We start from the raw sequence: 27,046 nt of genomic DNA, 5'->3' as shown, positions 1-27,046 counted from the left end.
TTTGTTATAGCATATATTAGTACTTCATTCTTTTTTATGGCTGAATAATATTCTGTTATATAAATAACAGAACATTTTGTTTATTCATCTATTGATGAATTCAATGATGGTGACATTTGGGTTGGTTTTTACTTTTCCATTATTATAAGTAATACTGTTATCGAATGTTCCTGTACATGTTTTCCTGTGTACATATATTTTCAGTTTTCTTGAGTTTAGATATAGGACTGGAATTGATGGGTCACATGGTAACTTTTATGTTTAACTTTTTGAGGAACAGGTAAACTTCCATTTCTGTCTTTCCATTCATATTTATAATATTGAGTATCTTATGTTTTATCTTTTTCTTTCCTTGATTCGGTTAGCTGATCACCCCCCCCCCCCCCGTCGAGAATCACCTCTAAAATTTAGATATGAATCCTATTATTCTTTTGTCTGTCTTATTCATCAGTTACTGCTATATTTATTACTCAATTTTTAAGCTTATTTTTTTCTAATACTGAATTGAATTATTCATTGAAGTCTTACTTAGAAATGAAGTATTTTGGGGTGCCTGGGTGGCTCAGTGGGTTAAGCTGCTGCCTTCGGCTCAGGTCATGCATGGTCTCAGGGTCCTGGGATCGAGTCTCGCATCCGGCTCTCTGCTCAGCAGGGGGCCTCTGTTTCCCTTCCTCTCTCTCTGCCTGCCTCTCTGCCTACTTGTGATCTCTGTCAAATAAATAAATAAAATCTTAAAAAAAAAGAGAAATCAAGTATTTTAAGTCTTTGTAGATTGCTTTTGGTCAACTTTGGCTACATTTTGTTGATAAATTATGTTTTTTATATACTTTTCTAGAAATTGTGAAATCCTTTTTCTTCTTCCCCTTTTTGTTTAAAAAATTGTAGAAGAGCATTTCTAAAAATTTGACTTTTTCTTTGTTTTGGTTTCCGTTATTTAAAAATGGAGTTTTAAGATTTGGTTTGGTAACAAATGCACATATATGAAATTCAGAAGGTCATGCAGTGTAAAGTAAGTATCTTTCCTATTGGATATCCAGAAGATATCCAAATGATCAATAAATATAAAATGTTCAAATTTATTAGTAATTGGGAAAATTGAAATTAGTGCAACATCGTATGCCTTTACAGCTATCAAACTTGCAAAATTAAAAAGAACAAAAATTACATATAGGTTGCAGGAAGGGAGGTAAGGTACTCTAATATCCTCTGCACAATGTGGTGTTTTTGTTTTTGTCTTTTTAAAACAATGTGGGGCTTGAACTCACAATCCTGAGATAAGAGTTGAGCTGATATCAAGAGTTGGATGCTTAACTAACTGAGCCATTCAGGTTCTCCTCCCCTGCACAATGTTGAATAATTACTAAATGAAGTGGGAGGAAGCTTAGGTTTTGTTTTCCCCTTCCCAAGTACATACTTTCTGAGTAATGAACATAATTAAGCATAGTAATGATAATCTTGAGAAGGGAAGTGTCATCAGATTTTATATTTAGAATTTATTTATTTATTTATTTATTTTTAAAGATTTTATTTATTTGTCAGAGAGAGCGAGCGAGAGCGAGCACAGGCAGAGTGGAAGGCAGAGTCAGACGGAGAAGCAGGCTCCCTGCGGAGCAAGGAGCCCGATATGGGACTCGATCCCAGGACGCTGGGATCATGACCTGAGCCGAAGGCAGCTGCTTAACCAACTGAGCCACCCAGGTGTCCCTTATATTTAGAATTTAATAAGGCATATTGACAAATAGGAAACTCCTTTTTTTTTTTTTTAAGATTTTATTTATTTATTTGACAGAGAGAGAGGTCACAAGTAGGCAGAGAGGCAGATAGAGAGAGAGGGGAAAGCAGGCTCTCCACCGAGCAGAGAGCCGGATGCGGGGCTCAATCCCAGGACCCTGGGCCTAAGGCAGAGGCCCTAACTCACCGAGCCACCCAGGCGCTTGGAAACTCCTTTTAATTAGTCTAGGATCACTATCACTTGAGCTCTTTCTTGAAGATTACCTATATCATGACAATAAAATGCCCTTAAGTATTTGAGGATTTTTTTTAGTACGAACTGTTATGACTTCCATTTTGCAGACTTAGTCCCCACCTCCCTTGCAATAATTTATGATGAAAATCTCAAATATGGGGCACCTGAGTGGCTCAGTGGGTTAAAGCCTCTCTGCCTTTGGCTCAGGTCATGATCCCAGGGTCCTGGGATTGGCCCCCATAGGGCTCTGCTCAGCAGGAGGCCTGCTCCCCCCCCTTCTCTGCCTGCCTCTCTGCCTACTTGTGATCTCTGTCAATTAAATAAATAAAATCTTTAAAAAAGAAAAAAGATTATTCCCTGCCCTTAAAAAAAAAATCTCAAATATATAGCCAAGTTGAAAGATTATTAAATGAATTGAGATTCTGCCATTAGTCTTTTAATATATATATTTTTTAAAGATTTTATTTATTTGACAGAGAAATCACAAGTAGGCAGAGAGGCAGGCAGAGAGAGAGGAGGAAACAGGTTTCCTGCTGAGCAGAGAGCCCGATGCAGGGCTTGATCTCAGGACCCTGGGATCATGGCCTGAGCCGAAGGCAGAGGCTTTAACCCACTGAGCTATTCAGGCGCCCCTTTTAATATTTTTGTTTTACTGCATACCTATTCATATATATGGATATGTATAAAGAAATATTACACATCAATGCATCTTATTTTTGACTCATTACAAAATAAATTATAGTTATCAGTATACTTCTCCCCAAATATACTTCTGTTTGCATATCAAATAGAGTTCAGTATTTACTGAGGTAAAAGTCACATTCAGTGAAATGTAAAAATTTTAAATGTGTGTTTATTGAGTTTTGATAAATGCATATGCCTGGGTAATTCAATATTATCATCACCCTAGGAAATTCCTTCATGTTCCTTCCCAGTTTATTCATGCTCTCACCTTCTAGGGGAAACCATATTTTTATTTAAGTCTTTTTGTGGACCCGTGTTTTCTTCTCGGCAAACCCCTAGGAAAACAATGGTTAAGTCATTGAGTAGAGATTAGTTTTAGTTTTATAAGAAAACTATTAGTTTAGTTTTATAAGAAACTACCAGTGCTTTTTCCCATTCACAGTCCTGCAAATAATTTGTGAGAGTTTCGATTGCTCTACATTCTTGCTAACATTTGGTGTTGTCAGTCTTTTTTTTTTTTTTTTTTTAATTTATTTGACAGAGATCACAAGTAGGCAGAGAGAGTTGGGGGAAGCAGGCTCCCTCCTGATGCGGGGCTTGATTCAGGAACCTGAAATCATGACCTGAGCTGAAGGCGGAGGCTTTAACCCACTGAGCCACCCAGGCGCCCCTCTATTTGTTTTTTTAATGTGCATTTTCTGATGACTAATGATGTTGAGAACTTCTCTTGTACTTATTGGCTATTCATATATCTGCAGTGAAGTTTTGTTCAGTCTTTTGACCATTTTGAAAATTAAATTCTTTTTATTACTGAATTATAGGAGTTCTTTATGTACCTTGGATGCCAGTCCTTTGTGACTATTTCATCCCATAGGACTTAATTTTTAAGTATTTTTTTTAATATTCCATTAGCCACTTCATAGTACATCATTAGTTTTTGATGTAGTGTTCAATGATTCATTAGAGTACTTTTTTAAAAAACAAATTCTTACATTGTATTTACTATGTGTTGGAATACAGCAGTAAACAAAATATACAAAAACATTTCTGCCCTTTTGGAGTCACTGTGGTTCCTCCATATAGCCATGGAGACTAGCAGGAAGGTTCCTTCAGTGATCCAAGAGATGATGGTTTGGGGTACGGTTTTAGCAATAAAGGGGGTGAGAACTGTTTGGATGCTGGATGTATTTGAAAGTAGCACTGACTAATTTGGAGTGTAAGAAGGAGGAATTAGTGGTGACTCTTAAGGTTTTTGGCCAAAGGAGCTAGAAGGATAGAGTTGCCATTTATTGACATGAGGAGGTCTACAGGAACAACAGATTTGTGTGGTCATTGGTGGATTAGGAATTCAGTTTTGAGTATGTTGAGATGCCTATTAGATATCTATACGGCAAAGTCAAGTGGGCAATTGTATATATGAGTATGGAATTCAGGGAGGAGGTCTGGGTTGAAGATAAGAATTTGGGGGTGATCAGCATGTAAAACCCACTGTTATGCTGACAGTGGGACCAGAATCTGAAGGGAAAAGGTATGCAAATCACTAATTTTATAATAAACTTTATGTGGGGTTAATTTTAGGTTTACACAAAAGTTGCAAAAATTATACAGAGTTCCTATATGTGTCCTTCACCCATTTTTCCTTAATATTAGCATCTTATAACTAATAGTACATTTATGAAAGCTAAAATACTAACATTGGTACATTCCTGTTAATTGAAGTTCAGACTTTGTTTCACCAGTTTGAAATCGCTAATTGTAAGTGTAAGGTGGAGGTTCAGAAACATTTTGTGAATCACCTATATAAGTTTTTGACTGCTTTTTCATCTCTCTTTGTAGAACTAATGGCTGAAGAGTAAACCAACATGGCAACTATGGTTCCACCAGTGAAACTGAAGTGGCTTGAACACCTCAACAGCTCCTGGATTACAGAGGATAGTGAATCTATTGCTACAAGAGAGGGAGTTGCTGTTCTGTATTCTAAACTGGTCAGCAATAAAGAAGTAGTACCTTTGCCCCAACAAGTTTTGTGCCTCAAAGGACCACAGTTGCCAGACTTTGAACGTGAGTCTCTTTCAAGTGATGAGCAGGACCACTATTTGGATGCCCTTCTTAGCAGCCAGCTAGCACTAGCGAAGATGGTATGTTCAGATTCCCCATTTGCTGGGGCACTTCGGAAACGACTCCTTGTACTCCAGCGTGTCTTTTATGCACTTTCTAATAAATACCATGACAAAGGCAAAGTGAAACAGCAGCAGCATTCCCCAGAGAGCAGCTCTGGTTCAGCAGATGTCCATTCTGTTAGTGAACGTCCCCGGTCAAGCACTGATGCACTTATAGAAATGGGTGTTCGAACTGGTCTAAGCTTATTATTTGCACTTCTGAGACAAAGCTGGATGATGCCTGTGTCAGGACCTGGTCTTAGTCTTTGCAACGACGTTATTCATACTGCAATTGAAGTTGTCAGCTCTTTGCCACCATTATCTTTAGCAAATGAAAGCAAGATTCCTCCGATGGGTTTGGACTGCTTATCACAAGTGACAACATTTCTTAAAGGAGTAACTATTCCCAATTCTGGTGCAGACACTTTAGGTCGCAGATTAGCTTCTGAGCTGCTACTTGGTTTAGCAGCTCAGCGAGGCTCTTTGCGGTATCTTCTTGAATGGATAGAAATGGCTTTGGGAGCTTCAGCGGTTGTAAATTCCATGGAGAAAAGCAAACTACTATCAAGCCAGGAAGGAATGATCAGCTTTGACTGCTTTATGACTATATTAATGCAGATGAGGCGTTCTTTGGTATGTACTATAAATTTTTCCTTAAATTAATCTGTAATACACCATCTCATTCCTCTTTTGACTTCTTTTATTTACTGCTCCCCAGTACCAGGAGTTGGGAGAGAAGAGAGGTAACTTTTGTTGTGTGCCTGCTACCAACCAGGTGCTTTATATGTACTGTCTGAGTCAATTATCATGTTAATATGTGAGGTCGACATTATTTATCCTTATCTTAAGAATAAAGAAACTGTGGTAGTTTTCCTAAATTTACACATCTATTTGGCAAAATAACTGGAAGTAAAACATACACTAATTAAGCACTTATGGGGCAGATGGCTGTGTTAACTAAAACTAATTCTTACAACCTCAAGTCTGTACACAAAGCCCATGTTTTTTCTGACTACTGTATATGGCTTTTACTGTGTTTGTGTTAAGTTGATTTTTCCCGTGAAGGCCTACCTTGAAGTTTATAAACTATAGTAAGGAAGTAGTAAAATATAAGTTTATATTGTTGGATTTCTACTTTTCTTTCCATTTACCTCTTTTATTCTGGGACAAACACACCTCGTGAGAAGGGGCCTCCCTCCATAGCCTCTGTGGTTATACCCTGTAATACAGTTCTTTATTGTGATGAGGGTACCCCAGAAAACTAGATTGCTTTCCACAGAATTCTGGATCTATTCTGGGCAAGAATCTTGGATATTTGATTTAGTTTAGTTCTCCTAAAGTCATCACAGGCCTATATTAGATTGAATTTAATTAAATCTCAGATTGGCTTTTGGAGAAAGGAATGGTTATTAATTGAAATTTACGTTTATGATTCCTTCTTACACAGTAAGCGATAGAGTCTAATACTCTTTCTCTCCAGAACCCACTTTTTTTTTTTTTTTTTTAAGATTTTATTTATTTATCTGACAGACAGAGAACCCAAGCAGGCAGAGAAGCAGGCAGAGAGAGAGAAGGAAGCAGACTCCTTGCTGAGCAGAGAGCCCGATGCGGGGCTTGATCCTAGGACTCTGAGATCATGACCTGAGCCGAAGGCAGAGGCTTTAACCCACTGAGCCACCCAGGCGCCCGAACTCATGTTTTTTATACTTTACAGTGTTGTCTGAGAATTCAGAAAATAGGTATATCCTCTCCCAGTACTCTGGATTCCAACCCTGCCTTAAGTTTCTCTACCCTGAACAACTGGGACAAAGCTTACCCCAAGCTGAAAGTTAAAGGGAAAGACACATAACCATCAACTGAGTACCTGATGTAAGGACTAACAAAAATGAGTTCAATCCTTTATTTTTATTTACTTGTGTGATTCTTAACCTTCACTAATGATACACTTGCAGTAATGGTGTTTGAATGAGAGTTCACAAAATACTCATTAACATATTTAAATAAAGAGAGGGAAATAATGTCAATGTATATCTCTGAATTCTGAAAGAATAAACAATAATAAAAACACCATTGGCCTTTGATGTCAGCAGGTGTTTATTTAACACTGTGTGCCAGATACTGTTTGGCACTGAGTTTAAAAGGTAAATGAATGGTGCCTGGGTTGCTCAGTCAGTTTAGTGTCTGTCTTCAGCTTAGGTCATGATGCCAGGCTTCTGGGATTGAGCCCTGCATCACATTGGGCTCTCTGCCTATCAGGAAGCCTGCTTCTCCCTCTCCCTCTGCTTGCCACTCCCCCTGGTTGTGCTCGCTCTAAGAAATACATAAAATCTTAAAACAAAAACAAAAAAGAAATGGTAAATGAGCTTTGTAGCATCCATGCCTTCAGCCAGCTCACAGTTTAAAGAAAGACAGATACACAGACATTTCAAATAAATGATAAAGGGCTATAGTAGACATCTGCAGTAGGAGGAGGTGGTGAGACCCAGGAAGAGAACTGGAGGGAAGGGGTAGAAAATGTCTTGTGGAGGAATGATCCCTGAGCTTAGTTGAAAAGTAGAAAGAATTTGCCTGCAAACATGCAAGTGTGTGAGTGTGGGGAGTTGGAGAAGATTTTGGATGAGAGGACCAGAGTTCACAAGGTGACCAAGGTGTAGGAGAGCAACCCTCTGGATGGATGGATGGGGTAGTACGGGATGAGGTGAAGACAGGGCCTTGTATCTCGTACTGTGGGGTGCTGAGACCCATTCCTGTAGGCAGCAGGGAGTCACTGCTACACAATTTTAAGTAGTGTAAAGCCAGATAGCAAGAATATATGGAAATGTACTCCATCTAGTCTTATGTCCTTCTCAGAATATCTTAAAAAGACAAATGTGAAAAAAAAAAAAAAAAAAGGTTTACCATTATTTTTGATGGTAGGTGCTTAAGAGAGGGAGGTAATTAAGTGACAACCTATGAAACCATGAATTTATGTTATTTTAATTTCCATTTATTTTTAGACCATTGAAATTCCTATGTTAACAGTTTATAAAGTTATACATTTAATGTACTGTATTTCCCAAAATTTGGGGCTTTTTTTTGTGCTTGCTTTGGCAGTACATATACAAAAAAAAATTTGTTTTTTTAAAAATGCCTAGGTATAGTATTATTTTCTTTTTGACATTAAGAATTCTGTGTACAGATTTGGTTTTAGAGATGTCTTTAATCCTTACTGACTGTGGTGGCGTAGTCTTACTTTAACTACATTATCCTCTAACTTTATCCTTTTTTATTTTATTTAATTATTTTTTAAAAATTTCTTTTCAGGGGTGCCTGGGTGGCTCAGTGGGTTAAGCCACTGCCTTCAGCTCAGGTCATGATCTCAGGGTCCTGGGATCGAGTCCCGCATCGGGCTCTCTGCTCAGCCGGGAGCCTGCTTCCCTCTCTCTCTTTCTGCCAGCCTCTCCATCTACTTGTGATCTCTCTCTGTCAAATAAATAAATATAATCTTAAAAAAAAAATTTCTTTTCAGCATAACAGTATTCATTGTTTTTGCATCACATCCAGTGCTCCATGCAATCGTGCCCTCTCTAATACCCACCACCTGGTTCCCCCAGCTTCCCACCCCCCACCCCTTCAGAACCCTCAGATTGTTTTTCAGAGTCCATAGTCTCTCATGGTTCACCTCCCCTTCCAATTTCCCTCAACTCCCTTCTCCTCTCCATTTCCCCTTGTCCTCCATGCTATTTGTTATGCTTCACAAATAACTGAAACCATATGATAATTGTCTCTCTCTGCTTGTCTTAATTCACTCAGCATAATCTCTTCCAGTCTCATCCAGGTTGCTTCAAAAGTTGGGTATTCATCCTTTCTGATGGAGGCACAATACTCCATAGTGTTTATGGACCACATCTTCCTTATCCATTCGTCCATTGAAGGGTATCTTCATTCTTTCCACAGTTTGGCGACCATGGCCATTGCTGCTATAAACATTGGGGTACAGATGGCCCTTCTTTTCACTACCTCTGTATCTTTGGGGTAAATATCCAGTAGTGCAATTGCAGGGTCATAGGGAAGCTCTGTTTTTATTTTTTTTAAAAGATTTTTTCTTTATTTATCTGCCAGAGATCACAAATAGGCAGAGAGGCAGGCAGAGAGAGAGGAGGAAGCAGGCTCCCTGCAGCGCAGAGAGCCCGATGTGGGGCTCGATCCCAGGACCCTGGGATCATGACCTGAGCCGAAGACAGAGGCTTAACCCACTGAGCCACCCAGGTGCCCCGGGAAGCTCTGTTTTTAATTTCTTGAGGAATCTCCACACTGTTTTCCAAAGTGGCTGCACCAGCTTGCATTTCCACCAACCATGTAAGAGGGTTCCCCTTTCTCCACATCCTCTCCAACACATGTTGTTTCCTGTCTTGCAAATTTTGGCCATTCTAACTGGTGTAAGGTAGTATCTCAATGTGGTTTTAATTTGAATCTCCCTGATGGCTAGTGATGATGAACACTTTTTCATGTGTCTGATAGCCATTTGTGTGTCTTCATTGGAGAAGTGTCTGTTCATATCTTCTGCCCATTTTTTAATATGATTTTCTGTTTTGTGTGTGTTGAGTTTGAGGAGTTCTTTATAGATCCTGGATATCAACCTTTTGTCTGTACTGTCATTTGCAAATATCTTCTCCCATTCTGCGGGTTGCCTCTTTGTTCTGTTGACTGTTTCCTTTGCTGTGCAGAAGCTTTATCCTTGAAGGCTATGTTCCAGGACCCCCAGTAGAAACCTGAAAGTGCAGATAGTACCAAACCTTATATGTGCTATGGTTTTTCCCCTACATATATACCTCTGATAAAGTTTAACTTATAAAGTAGGCACAGTAAGAGATTAACAGTGACAATAAAATAGAGCAATTATACCAATATACTGTAATAAAAGTTATGTAAATGTCGTTTCTCTTTCAAACTGCACTCACCCTTCTTGTGATGATGTGAAATGATAAAATGCCAATGAGATGAAGATGAAGTGGGGTGAATGAATTGGCATTATGACCTAGTGTTAAGCTATTACTGACCTTCTGATTATGTGTCAGAAAAAGGAGAACCTGCTTCTGGACTGCTATTGACCTTGGGTAGCTAAACCACACAAAGTGAAACTGGATTTGGGGGGTGGGGCGTACTATATTGACTGTATTGGGCAGAACAGAAGTGAGTGACCGTGTTTTAAGGTTGTTTTATTGGTTTGTTATTTTTAAATTTAGCAAGAATTTATTAAAGATTTCTTGTATTTTCTTTCTCTGTTCACGTGCTGCAAATTAATAATCACTGCTACCGGTTTTATTTTCTTACTGTATATTAGAAATTGTGCTAAGCATGTTTTGTACATAACTCTAGTCTTCCCAATAGCCCTAAGTAATATCAGCATTATTCCTGTCTAAGAATAAGGAGACTTATCCTTCATTCACATATCCAGTAAGTGATGTGGCCTGGATTTAAACCCATGTCTGTCTGTCACTCAAAACTTCATGCAGTTTTTAACATTTCCTTCCATACTGTAGAAAAGCATGAGAAAGGGGATTATGATGGCTCTGGTACCAGCTCCCAGGATGGCATAGCAGGCTATTGTTCCACATCTACTTTTGATTTGGTGATTGCTAGAGATGGCCTTTTAGATAATGGAGCCACAGATTACAATTGTTTTTCTCAGAAGTATTACACAACTAGTTATGGAATTTGCAGAGTCTGTACTCCTGAGTGTTTGCTGGTATGGCAATACCTTGTATGTCCAGTACTAGTTAATTTTGAACACTTAGCTTAGGAACACTTAGGAGGTATGACTCCACACCTACACGTGGCTCTCTTTAGTCTTACTACTCAAAAAGTGAGCCTCAGATGGCAGCACTGGCATATCCTGGGAGCTTGTTGGAAATGCAGAACCTTAGGCCCCATCTATATTTACTGAATTGGAATTTGTATTTTAATAGTCTCTAGATAATTTATGTCCTCAAATTATTTCTCAAATAATTAAAATTTGAGAAACACAACCTTAAACAGATAAAAAGAAAAATTGATTTGGCAGTAGCAGGTTAGTACCTGATAAACTAGCCATGAATTAAATAGCCAACATATACATTTGTTTCATTTCTTCAGAATCATGTTAATTAAAATAGTTTGAACGGATAAAATCATATAATCTTAGAGTTAGATGGGATCTTATAGGCATCTAGCCCAACCTCCTTTCCATAGTAGAAGATAAACGTTTTTATGGTATATCTGCCAGTTTATCATTTAGAATAAAAATATTTTTACAGTATAGTATCCATTGAAAAAAGCCACTGATGAAAATTTCATGATTACAGGATTGCTAAATCAGAGAAGGAACTTGACATTTGTGATCTAAAGATTTAAGGATTTGGGAATTTGAAGGAGGAGTGAGATCAAGTTCACTTTCTGCTTTGTCAGTTGTCAATGACAGAATGATTTCTGGTCACAGCCATTGACCCCTATTCTGGAGAGTCCCAGAACAGTGCTATGATTCCTCATCTGTGATAGGAAAAAGATGCTTTGTTGCTAAAGAAGTCAGGTAGCTACATGAATTGAATTGTGGGCCTTCAGTTTTACTGGAACTAAGAAGGGAGGAATGGACTTTCTGCTGCTCTGGTCAAGGTCATCACTCAAGCTGGCTATGTTCTACTTGCCTGTATCCTCAGGGACAGATGGGCAAGGCAGCTCCAGGAGAGTAGAATATTTCCTGGGGGCTCCTTTATTGGATATTGGCCACCCAAAGAACATGTAATTGGCAAAATTCTGCCTCCTTGTCTATTTCTAGGCAAGCCCTATGTTGAATAAACAGTCATTGAGGGATTGACACGTAATTTACTGTTTCACTCAATAGCTCCATCTTTTCTAGCACTTCTCTGTAAAAGTTGGTTTCATGACCTAATGTTAGGATTTGAGATTAGCATGCATACTCATATATACAGTTCCTCAGATACTTCCGTGGAATATTTAAGTGATTTTAATATGTATGTTTCTCTCCTGAAACTGTAGGGTTCATCTGCTGATCGGAGTCAGTGGAGGGAACCAACCAGAACATCTGATGGCTTATGCTCACTCTATGAGGCAGCTTTATGTCTCTTTGAAGAGGTATGTAATAATCATGGCTTTTACATTTAAAATTACTTTGTATTAAAATGCTATAGCACGAAAATAATTATTCAGTGTTTGAAAAGGATGCAGAAGTAAGTAGCATCAGTGGTTTCCACTAAAAAGTGGAGCTAGGGTATCTGGCATCAGGAATGGGAAGGAGACATACTTTTCAGTATATACCCTTTTATTCATTTTGAGCTTTGTATCATGTGTAGGTAACTTTAAAAATTTTTTAATAAAAACAGATACAGAAAAACACACAAATGTCAGGCTCAACAAATTGTTATAAAATAAATATCCTTCGAATCTGTACCCGGGTAAAGAAATAAAACTACCAACTACTCTGAGTGGCTCTTTCATGTCCTGGTCTTAACCCCTGTCCTCCTTCCCTAAGCAACCACTATCCTGACTTTTAGAGTAATCACTTCCTTGCGTTTCTTTTATCATTGTGTCACCCAGGTGTGTATATCTAGACACTATGGTGCAGTCTTGCCTATTAAAAAAAAAAAAAAAAAGATATCTTTTAACTCTCTTAATCTATAGGTTCCCCTCCATTTTTTTTCTTTCCATCAGTGTTTTTCTTTAGAACCTAGGCTTTTTGCTGATTGATTATGCATAATGCAGTTCACTATTTATTTTCTGCAAATTGGCAGGTGGATCTAGAGGCTTATTTGATCCCTTTGGCAAGACTATACATGGTTGTATGATTTTTCATCAGTTTCCTTCTAGGTATCTCTGTTATTGTGGTATTAGCAACTCTCGATGTTTAATGATTAATTCATAGGTGGTTGGTTGCAAAATGTTGATATTTTAGTTGTATCACTCCTCTTTTGTTCATTGGAATGTTTTTATAAAGTTGATACCCTTATCAATTATTTGGTTACTCTGTTTCAGTTCATGTAAGAAAGGCTGAATAAGTGCTTGATTATGTCTGTCCAGTTTTTAAAAATTTGAACACTGATTTTATAAACTAGTGTTCAGTTTAATGAATTGGTCTGTCATCCTCCAAAGTGGACCAGTTGATTTCATTTGAAAAATGTCGTTATGAACCCATAGACTTAAACCTGTTTGAGTTTTAACCCATTAAATTATTATCAGTAGTGGAGCTCATATTATTTCATCTTTGGCCAATAGTCTTTTAAGGTAGTAGTCTCTTCAGGGTGGTTCCTAAGTTCTTTTTTTTTTTTTTTTTTTAAAGAGATATTTATTTGAGAAAGAGAGAGTGTAAGCAGGGAGAAGTGCAGACAGAGAGGAGAGAAAACTCAAGCAGAATCCCTGCTGAGTACAGAGCCCCAGACGGGGCTCAATCAATCTCACAACCCTGAGATGATGACTTGACCCGAAACCAGGAGTTGGATGCTCAACCAACTGAGCCACCCAGGCGTCCCCTATGTTCTTTTGATATAGGCCTAATAATCTTTCATAGCTTTCTTGCTCTGTGACACATCAAATTATTCCAGACTCATCTGTCTGCATCTGCTTATATTTTGGAGTTATTGGAGTTACCTTGTCACCTAGTTTTGTTGTGAATGTTAAGTGTGGAGTTGAAGTTTGGCCATGTCGTTGTTCCGTGTAGTGAATCAGTGTGTTTAGAAAATGGCATTGCTGCTGCTGTTATCTTCCTAGATTTCTGCCCTGCCCCCGCTCCAGTTTTTAAACACACATTTCTAAGCCCTATAAGTAATTTTTTTTTTCTATCTTGCTCATTTTTGGCGGAATGTGGAGTGGAGGAGAGCTGGGATTTATCATAAAACTTATTACAGTAATAGATCTTCAGATTAAAAAATTCTAACACTCTTGGCCCACTACCCTCTCTTGTCTCCAGCAAAATTTCAGATCTCTTATTAGGGACTAGCAGCCTTCACTTACATGTATTTGTGTGTCCTCATAACCATCCTTATGTTCACTGCAGAATGTTGAACACACATGTCATTCTGTTGTTTTGGATGATTCTGACTAAATGATTCTGACTAAAATTATTCTGTCCCCTTCCATTTAATGGGCTTTTGAAGGTTGACTTTTGAAGGTTTTCCTTCTCTTGTTTTGGTTGAGCAAAAAAGAAAACCCCACAAAACACTGTAAGACAGACAAAAAAATTGACAACAGCTGTAGTCAGAGTTATTTATTTATTTATTTATTTTATTTATTTTTTAAGTACTCTATTCACCCAGCATGGGGCTCTGACTCACGACCCTACCAGAGTCATACGCTCTACTGACTGAGCCAGTCAGGTGCCCCAGAGTTAGTATTTTTATTACATAGAGTTCGTATAAGACAGTTAAAAATCCATTAAGCCTTACTAAGTAAATGGGCAAAAGTTAGTGGTAAACAAAGAAAGAAAAACTTTAGTTCTGTTAATAATAACAAAATATCAAGTTAAAATAATGCATCCTCTTTGATCCCACTTAAGCCTTTGCAAAAAATTAAAAGCATAATATGTGTTATTGGTATGGATGCGGTGAGACTGGTACTCTCGTATAGACGTATTCCTTGGTTAGGGCAATTGAAATGGCCACCCTGGGGCCTATCCTTTTGGCAGGGCTGTGGGGGGCAGCAGGTAGAGAAGTATGGTTTTTAAAAATGTATTATGAATAGCAACAGACTTTACCATTACATTCAACACAGGTGGTAAATAAGCAATGATTTTTATTTTATTTTTATTTTATTTTATGATTTTTATTTTATATGTACATAAAATGTACTGCTGGTGATACATAGTAGCACCGTTTTGGAAAGCAGTTTTCTAGAGTATGTTTCAAGAATCATAAGATGTTGTTGTTTTGGGATAGAGTAGCCTCATTTTTGAGCTTCTCTACTTAAGAAGTAATGAAAAAGGTAGTAACAACTATGTTCTTAAAAATGGCTTGTGTAACAAAAAGACTCTAAATGTCTTGTTTAAAAGAAAAGGGTTAAATAAACTGGGGTTTTTACATAGATGGAAAATTATCAGTTCATTCATGAAGATAAGTTAGCTGTGGAAAATTTTGTCTGCCTTTTGTTTCATCACTTTTATATATCCACTGTGTTAACTATGTTAAAGAACGTGTATATGCAAAGTTCTGGAAGAATGTAGGTAAAAAGATAACATTCACTGTATTAAGGTTATAGGATTATCAATTCTTTTTTTTTAAAGTAAGTTTTCAAAAGTTCAAGCCCCACAACCCTGAGATTAAGAGTTGCATGCTTTACTGACTAAGCCAGCCAGGTGCCTCTTCTACTTTGTTTTTTAAGGTGTTTTTTCTTTTTCCTGTAATGCTGTGTGTGCCATAATTACTAGTCAAAAAAAGTCTTGATTATGTGTCTCCTCCTCATTTTTGCCACCTTTATTAGTATCTTTTACAGGAGTATGTAGTCTAGCCATCTGTATTTAAAATTAGATGTATTCTTAAGTTATTTGAGCCGTTGAGAGTTTTAGAAATAAGGAAAATAAACAGTAATTTCAGACAACATTTATGAAAATGTCTCCACTAAGAATGTCTTGCCTATTTATTGCATATTTTTAACTTTAATAGGTTTGCAGAATGGCATCTGATTACTCAAGAACATGTGCTAGCCCAGATAGCATTCAGACTGGTGATGCTCCCATTGTCTCAGAAACCTGTGAGGTTTACGTCTGGGGGAGCAACAGCAGCCATCAATTGGTGGAAGGCACACAGGAGAAAATACTACAGCCCAAACTGGCTCCCAGTTTCTCTGATGCTCAGACTGTGAGTCCTCTACATATCTTACAAATTGGTAGATGGTTTGCTCTAAGTAGTGTTAAGAGTTTTTTTTAAGTGAGTGAAGAGTCTCGCTTCTTCCTCTTTTTTTTTTTTTTTTTAAAGATTTTATTTATTTATTTGACAGACAGAAATCACAGGTAGGCAGAAAGGCAGGCAGAGGGTTGGGGTGGGGGAAGCAGGCTCCCTGCTGAGCAGAGAGCCTGATGCAGGGCTCCATCCCAGGACTCTGGGATCATGACCTGAGCCAAAGGCAGAGGCTTTCACCCATTGAGCCACCCAGGCACCCCAAGAGTCTCGTTTCTTATCTGTATTGTTTCTGTATACCATGCTATATCACTTTTTTTTCATTTTAATAGGAAAAAAACCATTTTTAGTTCATTTCCCTAGCATGGTTTCCAAGTTTCAAAAAAATCAAATTGGAGCTGGATTTTTGAAAAGAATTATGAATGACGACAGACTTACCATTATATTCAATGCAAATGGCAAATAGGACTAAGTAAAAACTGGAATTTTTCTTTTGCTCGATTGGCATTTTATTTTCTTATTGTGATCACTTATTTACGTTTGTAGCTACCTTTTAGTCAAGCTAGAACTTTCTATTTTTTTTATTAGTTTCACTAAAACTTAGGTTTTTTTTTTTTTAAGATTTTTTATTTATTTATTTGACAGACAGAGACCACAAGTAGGCAGAGAGGCAGGCAGAGAGAGAGAGGAGGAAGCAGGCTCCCCGCTGAGCAGAGAGCCCGATGCGGGGCTCGATCCCAGGACCCTGGGATCATGACCTGAGCCAAAGGCAGAGGCATTAACCCACTGAGCCACCCAGGCACCCCGGTTTTTTTTTTTTTTAAATGAGTGTAAAATATATTTTATATGGCCCTTGCCATAATGGACTCAAAGAAATTTATAGGATAATTTTATTTCTTGCTCTTCATCCACCGATTATAAGATGAGCTAAAACATTTTACTTTGTTGTTTTATTGAATCATGACTGGGTAGATATCCTGAAGAGAGAAAATATGCAGTAATTTATGCCCAACAATAAAGTCAACATGAGGAAACCATTAATAGTTTTCATAATTTTCTGTTTAATTTCTCTGTAGAATAGTGCCATATTCTGGTTTTAAAGACTTTGAACCTCTCTGATAAAACTAGCATTAAATATTATACTCTGAGTCTCACAGAAATGTTTTATTTTACTCTTCCCTTTGCTTATAGATTGAAGCTGGACAATACTGCACTTTTGTTATTTCTACGGATGGCTCTGTCAGAGCTTGTGGTAAAGGCAGCTATGGGAGACTGGGCCTTGGAGATTCTAATAATCAGTCCACTTTAAAAAAGTTAACATTTGAACCTCACAGGTCCATTAAAAAGGTTTCATCTTCTAAAGGATCTGATGGTCACACCTTAGCTTTTACAACAGAAGGAGAAGTCTTCAGTTGGGGAGATGGTGACTATGGGAAACTGGGACATGGAAATAGTTCAACACAGAAATATCCCAAGCTTATTCAGGGCCCTCTGCAGGGAAAGGTATGTGCTTTCTTATTGTATTTAAAAATAATTAGATGCGCTGCATTGTAAGTGATGATATCTTTCAGATTTTGATATATTCTTTCTAAAGTTACCCTCACCCCCAAATCCTTTTTATCCTTTGGGTATTTGCTTTTGTGGTTTACAAAACACTTTCACATACATTACTTAATTTTAATTCTTATAACAACTTTGTTAAGGTAGTTATTACTCTCATTTCACATGAGGAAACTGAGAATCATCCATTTCACAAATACTTACAGATACTCTATCTGGAATATCTATCTTGACAGTGTATCCAGATACACTATCCAGATACACAAGATATTTCAGTATCTTCCAAATGCCAGGCAGTGTTTTAGGCATTAGACACATAGTAGTGAACAAAACACAAGATCCTTAGTCTCATGGAACTTTTAATTTGTGGTTAGAGATGAGTAAGCACATAATTTCAAATAATAATAAAGAAAAAAATTGAGTAATGTATTAGATATTAACTTGGGTGGGGTGTGATATTAGATAATGGGGTCATAAAATTGGAGGAGGTGTCATTGTAATAGAAATAAGGCATTTAGAGTGGTTAACTCACTTGCTGAAGGTCACACAAATAATTAGCACCATTAGAAACTGAACCTAGATCTCTTCTAATTTCTATTTGACCTTTCTTTAAAGAAGTGAAGGTATTTTCCTAAACTTAGAGTTATATGCAGTTATACAGGTTCCTCTATTTTAAGATGACTTTCTTGCCACAAAAGTTTTTTTATATAAGACCTTTTCAAAGTTTAAATTTTCATATTATACCATAATTGCAAGTGGGACACTTTTCCCTTCATGGTAGGTTGTCTGACAAGATTGTCTATCAAACGAATTTTACTTTATTATAACTTGTAGTATTTTAACTTAGACATCAATCCCAAGCAGTGAGCTTTGGAATGTTTCACCTGACAACATTATGGGATACTTGATAAGATGCTGAATGTGGGGCTTTAAGGAAATTTTCAGGAAAATACTACTACTACTTTAAGCACCTTCTCTCTTCATTCCAATTCTTTAAACATTATATTCCTTTTAATGTCCTATTTTTTTTAAATGGGAACTTTGCTAATTAAATATAACTTAGTATGAATATCATAAAGAAAAAAGGTTCCAAAAAGTAAACTAATATCTTTTAGATAAAAATTTTAGTAGTTTTTAGCATATTATCTAGAATGTATTAGGTATACAGGGTGTTTTTTTTTTTTTTTTTTTTTTTTAAGATTTATTTGAGAGAGAGAGAGAGAGAGATGATACAAAATGGGGGGAGAGGGGTAGGTAGAGAAGCAGACTCCTCTATCTGAGCAGGGAGCCTGATACGGGGCTTGATCCCAGGACCCTGAGATCATGATCTGAGCTGAAGGCAGACACTTAACTGACTGAGCCACCCAGGTGCCACATGGTGCTCAGTATTTTTTATTGAATCTAAATTTTGAATTTTCTCAAGTGAGTTCTAATTTTTGGAGATTGAAAAGAGGCAGAGTAATTAGTATAGTTTGTTTTTTTTTTCTGTTAAATCATTATTTTAATCAGTGGTAAAAGCTATGAGTCATCTCCCAGTTATGTTGCTGTATACTGTTAATCCCCTGATTGAACTCATCAACTGTATAGCTAATTGAGTGGTAAAGAGATATTGCTAAGAGTTTAATTAATGTAAGCTTATATACTGCTTAGATCTTCCTGCATTGGTTAATAGTAACAATGTTTTTGAGAGTCACCCCCTATTACATAATGAGTTTTTCTTGATTAGCCAGGATTATAGGTTTTATGTTAACATTATATTTAAAAATTTTTCGTTGTTCCATGAGTGTTTATTTAGCCCTGCCAACTCTTTGAGTAAAGCCTTGATTTGTGATATAGTATTCTTATAAGTGATTAGATTGATGCTTTCAGGGCTCCTGCTAACCTTCGGAGTGCCTTTGCGTGAACTAGGAAAGTTATCTTCTCTGGGTGGAAGCTAGGTTTCATGGCTTGGCAAACAGAGCAGAGGCTGTATTTCAGCATTTTCATGACCCCAGGCACCTATTCTGGGCACACCCTCTACAGCTGTATGTGGTAACTTCTGGATAAGTTGCGAATATCAGTGTCTCTGCAGTCTCTTTGTGTAAGATCGAATGTGAACTACATGTTTTAGCATATGCATGTTCTTCATCTTGGGTGTGTTTTGTGTGCAATGCAGGTAGTTGTTTGTGTGTCTGCTGGGTACAGACATAGTGCTGCTGTCACAGAGGATGGTGAATTATACACATGGGGTGAAGGAGACTTTGGAAGATTAGGTAAGCTTTTTTAAAATTGAAGTTGCTTTCAGAGAAAAATAGAAATGATGGTTACTGAGAAGCAGTGAGGCTAGATTTAATAGGCAAAAACCCCTGTTATTTATTTTGTTAGTTTTAGCCCAGAGGAATACAGTTTTATACAGCGAATACCTGGATTGTAGTGCTGAAATTTAAGCTGTAATTAAATCTAGCACTACTGAGTACCTATTATGAGCAGACACTTAAGGATTTCAGGGACAAGAAAGATACCATCATGATCCTAAAATGTGTGTGAAAACAAGTTGACACGAGCATGATACTAGGTAGCATTAGACAAATGCTTGGAGAAGAGCATGTATAGAATATGCTAATGATTCACTGAAGGGACTGGGGTCTTAGTTTGAGAGTAGTCTAGATTCTTTCAAATTGCACTTTAAAAATACCTCATTTCTGTCATTAACTTAAAATGATTATTCTGCCTGTGATGTAGTGGCCTAAAGAAAAAGCATTAACAACATTTTTCTTTGTTGTGTGTGTTTTATCCAAGGTCATGGAGATAGTAACAGCCGTAACATTCCAACATTAGTAAAAGACATTAGCAATGTCGGAGAGGTTTCTTGTGGCAGTTCACATACTATTGCTTTGTCTAAAGATGGGAGAACTGTATGGTCTTTTGGAGGAGGAGACAATGGTATGTAAAAAATTATTTATTGATAGTGTTGGGCTTGTTTTCTTGAGATTTAAAAAGATGTACTTTTCTGTTAAATATCTTATTATAGGAAAACTCTAACAATGAGTAGAAATTTTAGAAATTTAAATGAACCGTTTCAACAAATGTTGCTATAGCCATTGTTAACTTACATAGATAGACCTCTAAATATATATATATATTTATAAAACATGTACATATATTTCCACATAGATGCCTTTTTTGAAAACTAAAGCAGACATGTGTCTTAGATTTTTTATAATCTGGTGGTTTTTGTCTGACAGTTTTTAAAAAAAATATCTTCCTATGGCTCTAAATTTTTTAAAGTAGCTCAGTGTATCCCTTTATGTGATCGTAAAACAACTTAAAAAAAATCAGTTTACTATTGAGTACCTAGATAGTTTCCAAATATTTTTCTGTATCAAAAATTACACAATGAATGACTAAATCTTTGTCCATTTATTCACAACTACCAGCATTGTGATATTGTTTATTTTCCTGTGTCTTTCAATAACAAACACTTAGCATTAAATCTTAAAATTAAGAATACTTAAAAATAATTTCAATAGTGAAAATGGTATCATTTAATATTTCCTTGATTCTTAGTGCAGTTGAGTTTATATGTTGTTGGCCATTTGTTTTTTTTCTTTAGTGATTTGTTGAGTTTTCTATTTTAGTAACTATTGGCTCTGTTAAAAAATTAAAAAATAATTAGATACATATAAACTCCTTGTATTATAACCTATTTATTATATCAGCAAACTTGAAGTTGGAAATATGACCGTTAAAAGTAGAGAAAGAAGAACAGTTTTCCATATTTCCCTTAAAGTGGTTTTAATTGCTTGAAATTAAGATTGAGTAGGCTGTGGGTTGTTTCTGTTTCTTTTTTATAACAAAAACATTCATTTTTTCACCTCCTTACTGTCAGAAACGGAGTTTTGCACATCAGTTTGGTGATGGAAAGATGAGTGATATTTATCAATGTGAATACTTAGGTAAAGCATAGAGGTTCTTTAAAACAAGTAAACTGTTTAACTTGAATGTGCTTTTTTTGGTAGGCAAACTTGGCCATGGAGATACTAACAGAGTGTATAAACCTAAAGTTGTTGAAGCTTTACAAGGAATGTTCATTCGCAAAGTTTGTGCTGGGAGCCAGTCTTCGCTTGCTTTAACATCAACAGGGCAGGTAGGAATAAGGGATGAGCATAAAAGGATTAAATTATTTCAGAGGAGTAGGTGACTAAAAAGTAATAATCATAATTAAACTTTAAAGTTAAAAAATGCATTTTTCTTGTTAAGATTTATTTATTTGAGAGAGAGTGAGTTGGGGGCGAAATAAAGACAGAAAGACAGACAGTCTTAAGCAGACTCCATGCTGAATGTGGAGGCCCATGTGGTGCTCCATCTCAGGACCCTGAGATGATGACCTGAGCTGAAACCAAGAGTCAGATGCTTAACCGAATTCACTGCCCAGGCTTCCCTTAAAAAAGGTAACATTTTAAAGGCAATCTACTGAAATGAAATATTTTCTTCTGTTTGAAGAGGTAGAGTATTTGCAAAGGAACCAGATTTTCTCACCTGGCCTCTGACCCAGATAAATCTGTCCTCAGCCCCATTCTTTGTATTAAGAGGTTTTATAAAACCTTTTTAGCACTCAGCACCCCTTAAATTCTTTCCTAAAAATTATGGATAGTGGGAAAAAGTGTGAATAGATCTTGTTGAAACCAGTGATAGGAACTAAGAAGGCAAAAGGTGATCAAAAAAGAGGGTAAGGAGAAATTTCCATATGGAAAAATGATGTGAGAGGGATAGGTGTTTCTAAGAAAGGGTTAGTCAGGCATAGGATAGTCAGAACTTTAATCTCTTTATAAACTTCTGAACTTTGTTTGCATACTTTGATTTCTCTCTTTTTTTGTTGGTGATGGAGAGGATCTAGGTATGGTGATAGACTGATAATAATTTTCTTCTTAAATCCATCAGCATCCACAGTGAAAAAATGAGCTGACCACTCATTTTCTCACATATAGGAAACTATTTCGTACCAGGTAGTGGTATAAAAATGTTTTCTGACTAATTCACAAGGCTGATGAACAGCAAAGCTGAAATTAGCATATAGTGTAATTATTTTGGAGAGACTAGAATGCCTTACGTCCTAAAATATCAAACTCAAACTATTCATTACCCTATATTTCATTACATTAGTCGTTTGTTACAGTGCTGGATACTGCCTTAAGACCTGGAACTTCTCTTTTGCATCTTTTTCACTATGGGTTTTGTGGTAAGGATATATGACAAAGCCAGAAGATGCTCACTTGTTTAATGTATAGCCAGTAGGCAAATCGCAGACCTCCCTTGATCATCATGTGGTTCTTTTGTATGAGAGGGGTAATGATTTATGCTTTGCTTACAAATGATCATGCAAGGTAATTACATGAATTGAAAGTTTCTATAAATTACCAAATACTGTTGAACTGTTAGTTGCTAATGATGGTAATACATTTATTATATTGAATTTCAAAGGAAATTGTGAGTTAATTGCTATGTAGAATAGTTGTATCATGAGTATGCTAAGTTACATGAAATTAAATATACATACTTAGGAAAAAATAAAGTGAGGGAGAAGTACGTTTAAATGACAAGGGTAGTTCTGTTTACCATTAAATTTGCTGAGCATGAGATGATCAACATCTGTTTTTCCCTCAGTCCTCTCAGGCCACTTCTCTGCTGACTTCCCATCATATTAAGTGTAATTCTTATGTTGAAAAATACAGTATTTGTATTTTATACAACAAGGTCCCTAAATACAAGCCAAGTATTTCTTCATCTGCTGTTCAACCAGAGGAACACTGGAAGAGCAAACTCTAGCAATAGGGGTCTTATTGAGTGACAGTACTGTATTGTACTTGATGAGTGATTTAGGAGATTTTGAATTACTTTATGTATTTTTTCACCTTACTTGTCTTTAGTTGTTAATCCCTCCTTACATATACCTTTAGTGTACTGGAATTTTCTTTCTATTCTTAAGTAGTTCTCTAGCAACTGGTACAAGTATTTGCCTGCCTTCCTTTCTTTCTTCCTTCCTTTCTTTCTTCTTTCGTTCTTTCTTTCTTTCTTTCGAGGCTTATTCTCTCAGTAGTCTTTAGTGAAAGAATTACAAGACAAAAAAATTCCTGAACCCAGTAGCATAAGGGTAAGAGTCTATATGATATTACCAGAACCCACCAACAGGGGAGAAAAAGTCACTCAGTTTGCTAATTGTTTTGATTTTGGGCTGCCCAACTGACAGTCATTCACCCTTTTATCTTCCTCTTCAACTCCCCTTTCCCCTAAGCTTCTTAAATCAGTCGTTGGTTGTTGTGGTATTAATTAGCCAAAAATGAAGATGTTCAGAGAGCTATGTTGACTACCGCTTCACATGGCCCTCTTTGTAAGTGATCATTGAAACTATTATAACAATGAGATGATGTGATTTTTAACTGAATCATAAACAGCAGTTTTGTGACTTACACAATTCATTTTATATGTACACACCTTGGTCTAATAAACCAAGAAATATTTGTTGAGACCCACAGAGTAGGAAACATATGAAGGAGAAGTTGTAAAATAGCAACAGTGTTTCTAAGCTGCTAAAAGCCTTCTAAGATCCTTCTATTTTTTCTGTGATTGTTTTTCTTTGCAGCTCAGCTGCTTGTCTACCTGTATAGTAAACATTTAAAAACAGCAAAATAAATAACTCTAAAATCTTTAACAATCAAAACAGTAAATATTAATTTTAGCAACAGGAAGTTATTATTTAGTTTTTTCAAGATTTTATTTATTTGAGAGAGGCTGAGGGAGAGTACAAGCAGGGGGAGGGGAAGAGGGAGACGCAGATTACCTGCTGAGCAGGGAGCCCAGTGCGGGGTTTGATCCCAGGACCCTGGGATCATGACCTGAGCTGAAGGTGGACGCTTAATTGATGGAGCCACACAGGCGCCCAGAACGTTATTTGGTATCAAGCCACACTCTTACTTATTTGTTTAATTTTTTTAAAAAAGATTTTTTAAATTAATTGATTGATTGATTGGCACAGAGGGAGAGGGGGAAGAAAGAACCCCAAGCAGGCTCCAGTCTCAGTGTGGCACCTGGTGCAGGGCTCCATCTCATGATCCTCAGATCATGACCTAAGCCCAAACCAAGAGTCGGACACTTAACCATTTATGCTACCCAGGCACCCCTAGATGATGTTTATTTTTAAACAACATAAGTCTTCAACTTAGTACCTCAGGATATTTTGTGCATTTCTGTTTGTTTCAGGTTTATGCTTGGGGCTGTGGAGCTTGTCTAGGTTGTGGTTCTTCAGAAGCTACTGCTTTGAGACCCAAGCTTATTGAAGAACTGGCTGCCACAAGAATAGTTGACATTTCTATTGGAGACAGTCATTGTTTGGCTCTTTCTCATGGTAATGTCATTTGTTTTTAAAAGAAATAATATTAACTTACCGTCTGTAAATGTATTACATTTAAATTTGGCTTTTCTTTATTTTATTTTTAGATAATGAAGTTTATGCCTGGGGCAATAACTCAATGGGGCAGTGTGGCCAAGGAAATTCCACAGGTCCTATTACTAAACCAAAGAAAGTGAGTGGCTTAGATGGCATAGCTATTCAGCAGATCTCTGCTGGAACATCACATAGTCTAGCATGGACTGCTCTTCCTAGGGATAGGTAAGAATGCCATGTTTAAAAATTCTTATATTCTAATAACAGAAACACCAGTGAAAACAAAAGTAATAGTACTTTGTTCATAAAATGCCCTTCCGAACATTTATGCTGTTGATTTTTTTACTATCACAGGCATGACTTCTAGAGTTCTTCTGACTTGAATGTTGAGGTTATATTATATAAGGAAGAAGTTATACCCTGTATTTAAGAAATTTTCTTGATTTAAGTGTCCTTTAAATATTTTGAATTCCTTCTCTGTCTCTAGGATTTGATTTTAAAAATTAAATGTCTCCTTATTAAGAGGAAGTTACATTGAAATGAACTCAGAACTAGGTTTTATTTATTTATTTTTTAATATTTTATTTATTTGAGAGAGAAAGTGAGAGAGAGAGCATGAGTGAGGAGGGAGGGAGAGGGAGAAGTTGACTCCCTTGCTGAGCCCTGACCCTGGAATCATGACTTGAACCAAAGGCTGATGCTTAACTGACTGAGCCACCTAGGCGCCCCAGAACTAAACAGTTGATTAGCCTCAGTGGCCTTTGTCTGGTTGGTTTTTTGAAAATAATTAGTGGCTATACTTTTTAAATAAAGGAAGTTACTTTTGCAGAAATTTAGCTTTTTCCTAAAGAGATAACCATATGTTTTTAGAAAATCAGGTAGATGATTTTTATTAGGAGTGTGAATTTTAAGGAATTTTAAGGGTGTTTCAGATATTTTCAGATGCATGGGGGCTAATTTAAACTTGACATGTATTATATTTGCCTTCCAGACCTTTGATTCAGGTAGATTTTTTATGACATTTTAACCAATAAAAAACATTTATAATCACCTTCCAAAATAAAAGCTAAAAATATAATAAATTGATTATAAATAATTTGCTTTTCATATTAAATTTGCAATTTCCCACTTCATATATAGAGAGTTGGTTCCCAGCATCCTGACAGTCTTCACAAGTGTTTTTAGGAGTTGTTCTTTTTTTTTTTTTTTTTAAGATGTATTTATTTATTTGAGACAGAGTGGGTGCACATGAGTGGCAGAGAAAGAGAATCCCAAGCAAACTTCCCACTGAGTGTGGAGCCTGATATGGGGCTCTATCTCGTGGCCCATGAGATCATGTCCTAGCCAACACCAAGAGTCATATGTTTAACTGACTGAGCCACCAGGTGTCTCAGGAGTTTTTCTTTTAATAGCTTTCAGTTTTCTCATCTACAGAGTCAGGCTGTTTTTCTTAATATGAAATATACATTTTACAGACCCTTAGAACCAGAAGACTGTGGTAGATCCTGTGTCTCGGCTCAGATCTTTGCCTTTAAGTGAGTGAATATCCAACCTTCCAAAGCAGGTTGTGTCTATATGTTTTCTTTTTGAAGAACTCCAGGGATGACAAATTCTTGGTTTTCCTTGTTTGATAAAATGAAGGGTTTTAACTTTTATAATCAAGAAGGCCTTCTGTATATTTTGTTGAAATCTTTCATCTTTATTAATGGTTTAAATTTTGTTTTTGATCATATGTGAAAATTCCTCTGTTAAAGCTATTACATGATTTTCTTGTGTTTCCTTCTAGACAAGTTGTTGCATGGCACCGACCTTATTGTGTAGATCTTGAAGAGAGTACCTTCTCACACCTGCGTTCTTTTCTTGAGAGATACTGTGATAAAATAAACAGTGAGATTCCCCCACTCCCTTTCCCTTCATCAAGGTATGTTATATATATGTATATTGGTGTGTGTGTGTAATATTTATTAATTATTCATTTTGAGTTTGACTTACTTTTTTGTTCTGTTTTCCCCTCAATTATGTTAAACTTCTTTAAAGAGCTAAACTTAGGTACTTATTGATAATGACCTTTAGCAAAAGTTACCCATGATTTCATGAATTACATTTTAAAAATCACTATTAGTCATAATTTGAGAAAATTTTTAAAGAGAAAAAAATGTTACCCAGACTGGATAGCACATGATCTTTTATGTTCCAGAAATTCACAGCACTTTGTTTGGTTTCAGGGAACACCACAATTTCCTCAAGCTGTGCCTGAAGCTGCTTTCAAATCACCTTGCTCTTGCACTTGCGGGAGGGGTCGCTACCAGCATTCTTGGGAGACAGGCAGGTCCACTTCGAAATTTGCTTTTCAGACTGATGGATTCAACTGTCCCAGATGAAATTCAAGAGGTAAGCA

General features: G+C 36.7%; 1 protein-coding gene across 8 annotated transcripts in view; it reads left to right on the top strand.

The window, feature by feature from the left end:
* HERC1 (HECT and RLD domain containing E3 ubiquitin protein ligase family member 1) overlaps window positions 1-27,046 on the top strand; it is a 190,806-nt gene that overhangs the window by 37,405 nt on the left and 126,355 nt on the right. For all 8 annotated transcript variants that reach the window (XM_059180736.1, XM_059180734.1, XM_059180731.1 and 5 more), the window contains 11 exons: window positions 4,487-5,442; window positions 11,824-11,919; window positions 15,435-15,629; window positions 16,860-17,171; window positions 19,384-19,480; window positions 20,007-20,150; window positions 21,227-21,354; window positions 24,465-24,609; window positions 24,702-24,873; window positions 26,435-26,569; window positions 26,874-27,039. In XM_059180736.1, the coding sequence (XP_059036719.1) occupies window positions 4,513-5,442; window positions 11,824-11,919; window positions 15,435-15,629; window positions 16,860-17,171; window positions 19,384-19,480; window positions 20,007-20,150; window positions 21,227-21,354; window positions 24,465-24,609; window positions 24,702-24,873; window positions 26,435-26,569; window positions 26,874-27,039 (2,520 nt within the window). In that variant the 5' untranslated portion in view covers window positions 4,487-4,512. The remainder of the gene's footprint in view (window positions 1-4,486; window positions 5,443-11,823; window positions 11,920-15,434; window positions 15,630-16,859; window positions 17,172-19,383; window positions 19,481-20,006; window positions 20,151-21,226; window positions 21,355-24,464; window positions 24,610-24,701; window positions 24,874-26,434; window positions 26,570-26,873; window positions 27,040-27,046) is intronic.

The sequence above is a fragment of the Mustela lutreola genome, chromosome 7, assembly GCF_030435805.1.
Source record: "Mustela lutreola isolate mMusLut2 chromosome 7, mMusLut2.pri, whole genome shotgun sequence".
Taxonomy (NCBI): domain Eukaryota; kingdom Metazoa; phylum Chordata; class Mammalia; order Carnivora; family Mustelidae; genus Mustela; species Mustela lutreola.
Note: the sequence above shows the minus strand (reverse complement) of the source record. Positions and strands in the feature narration are given on the sequence as shown.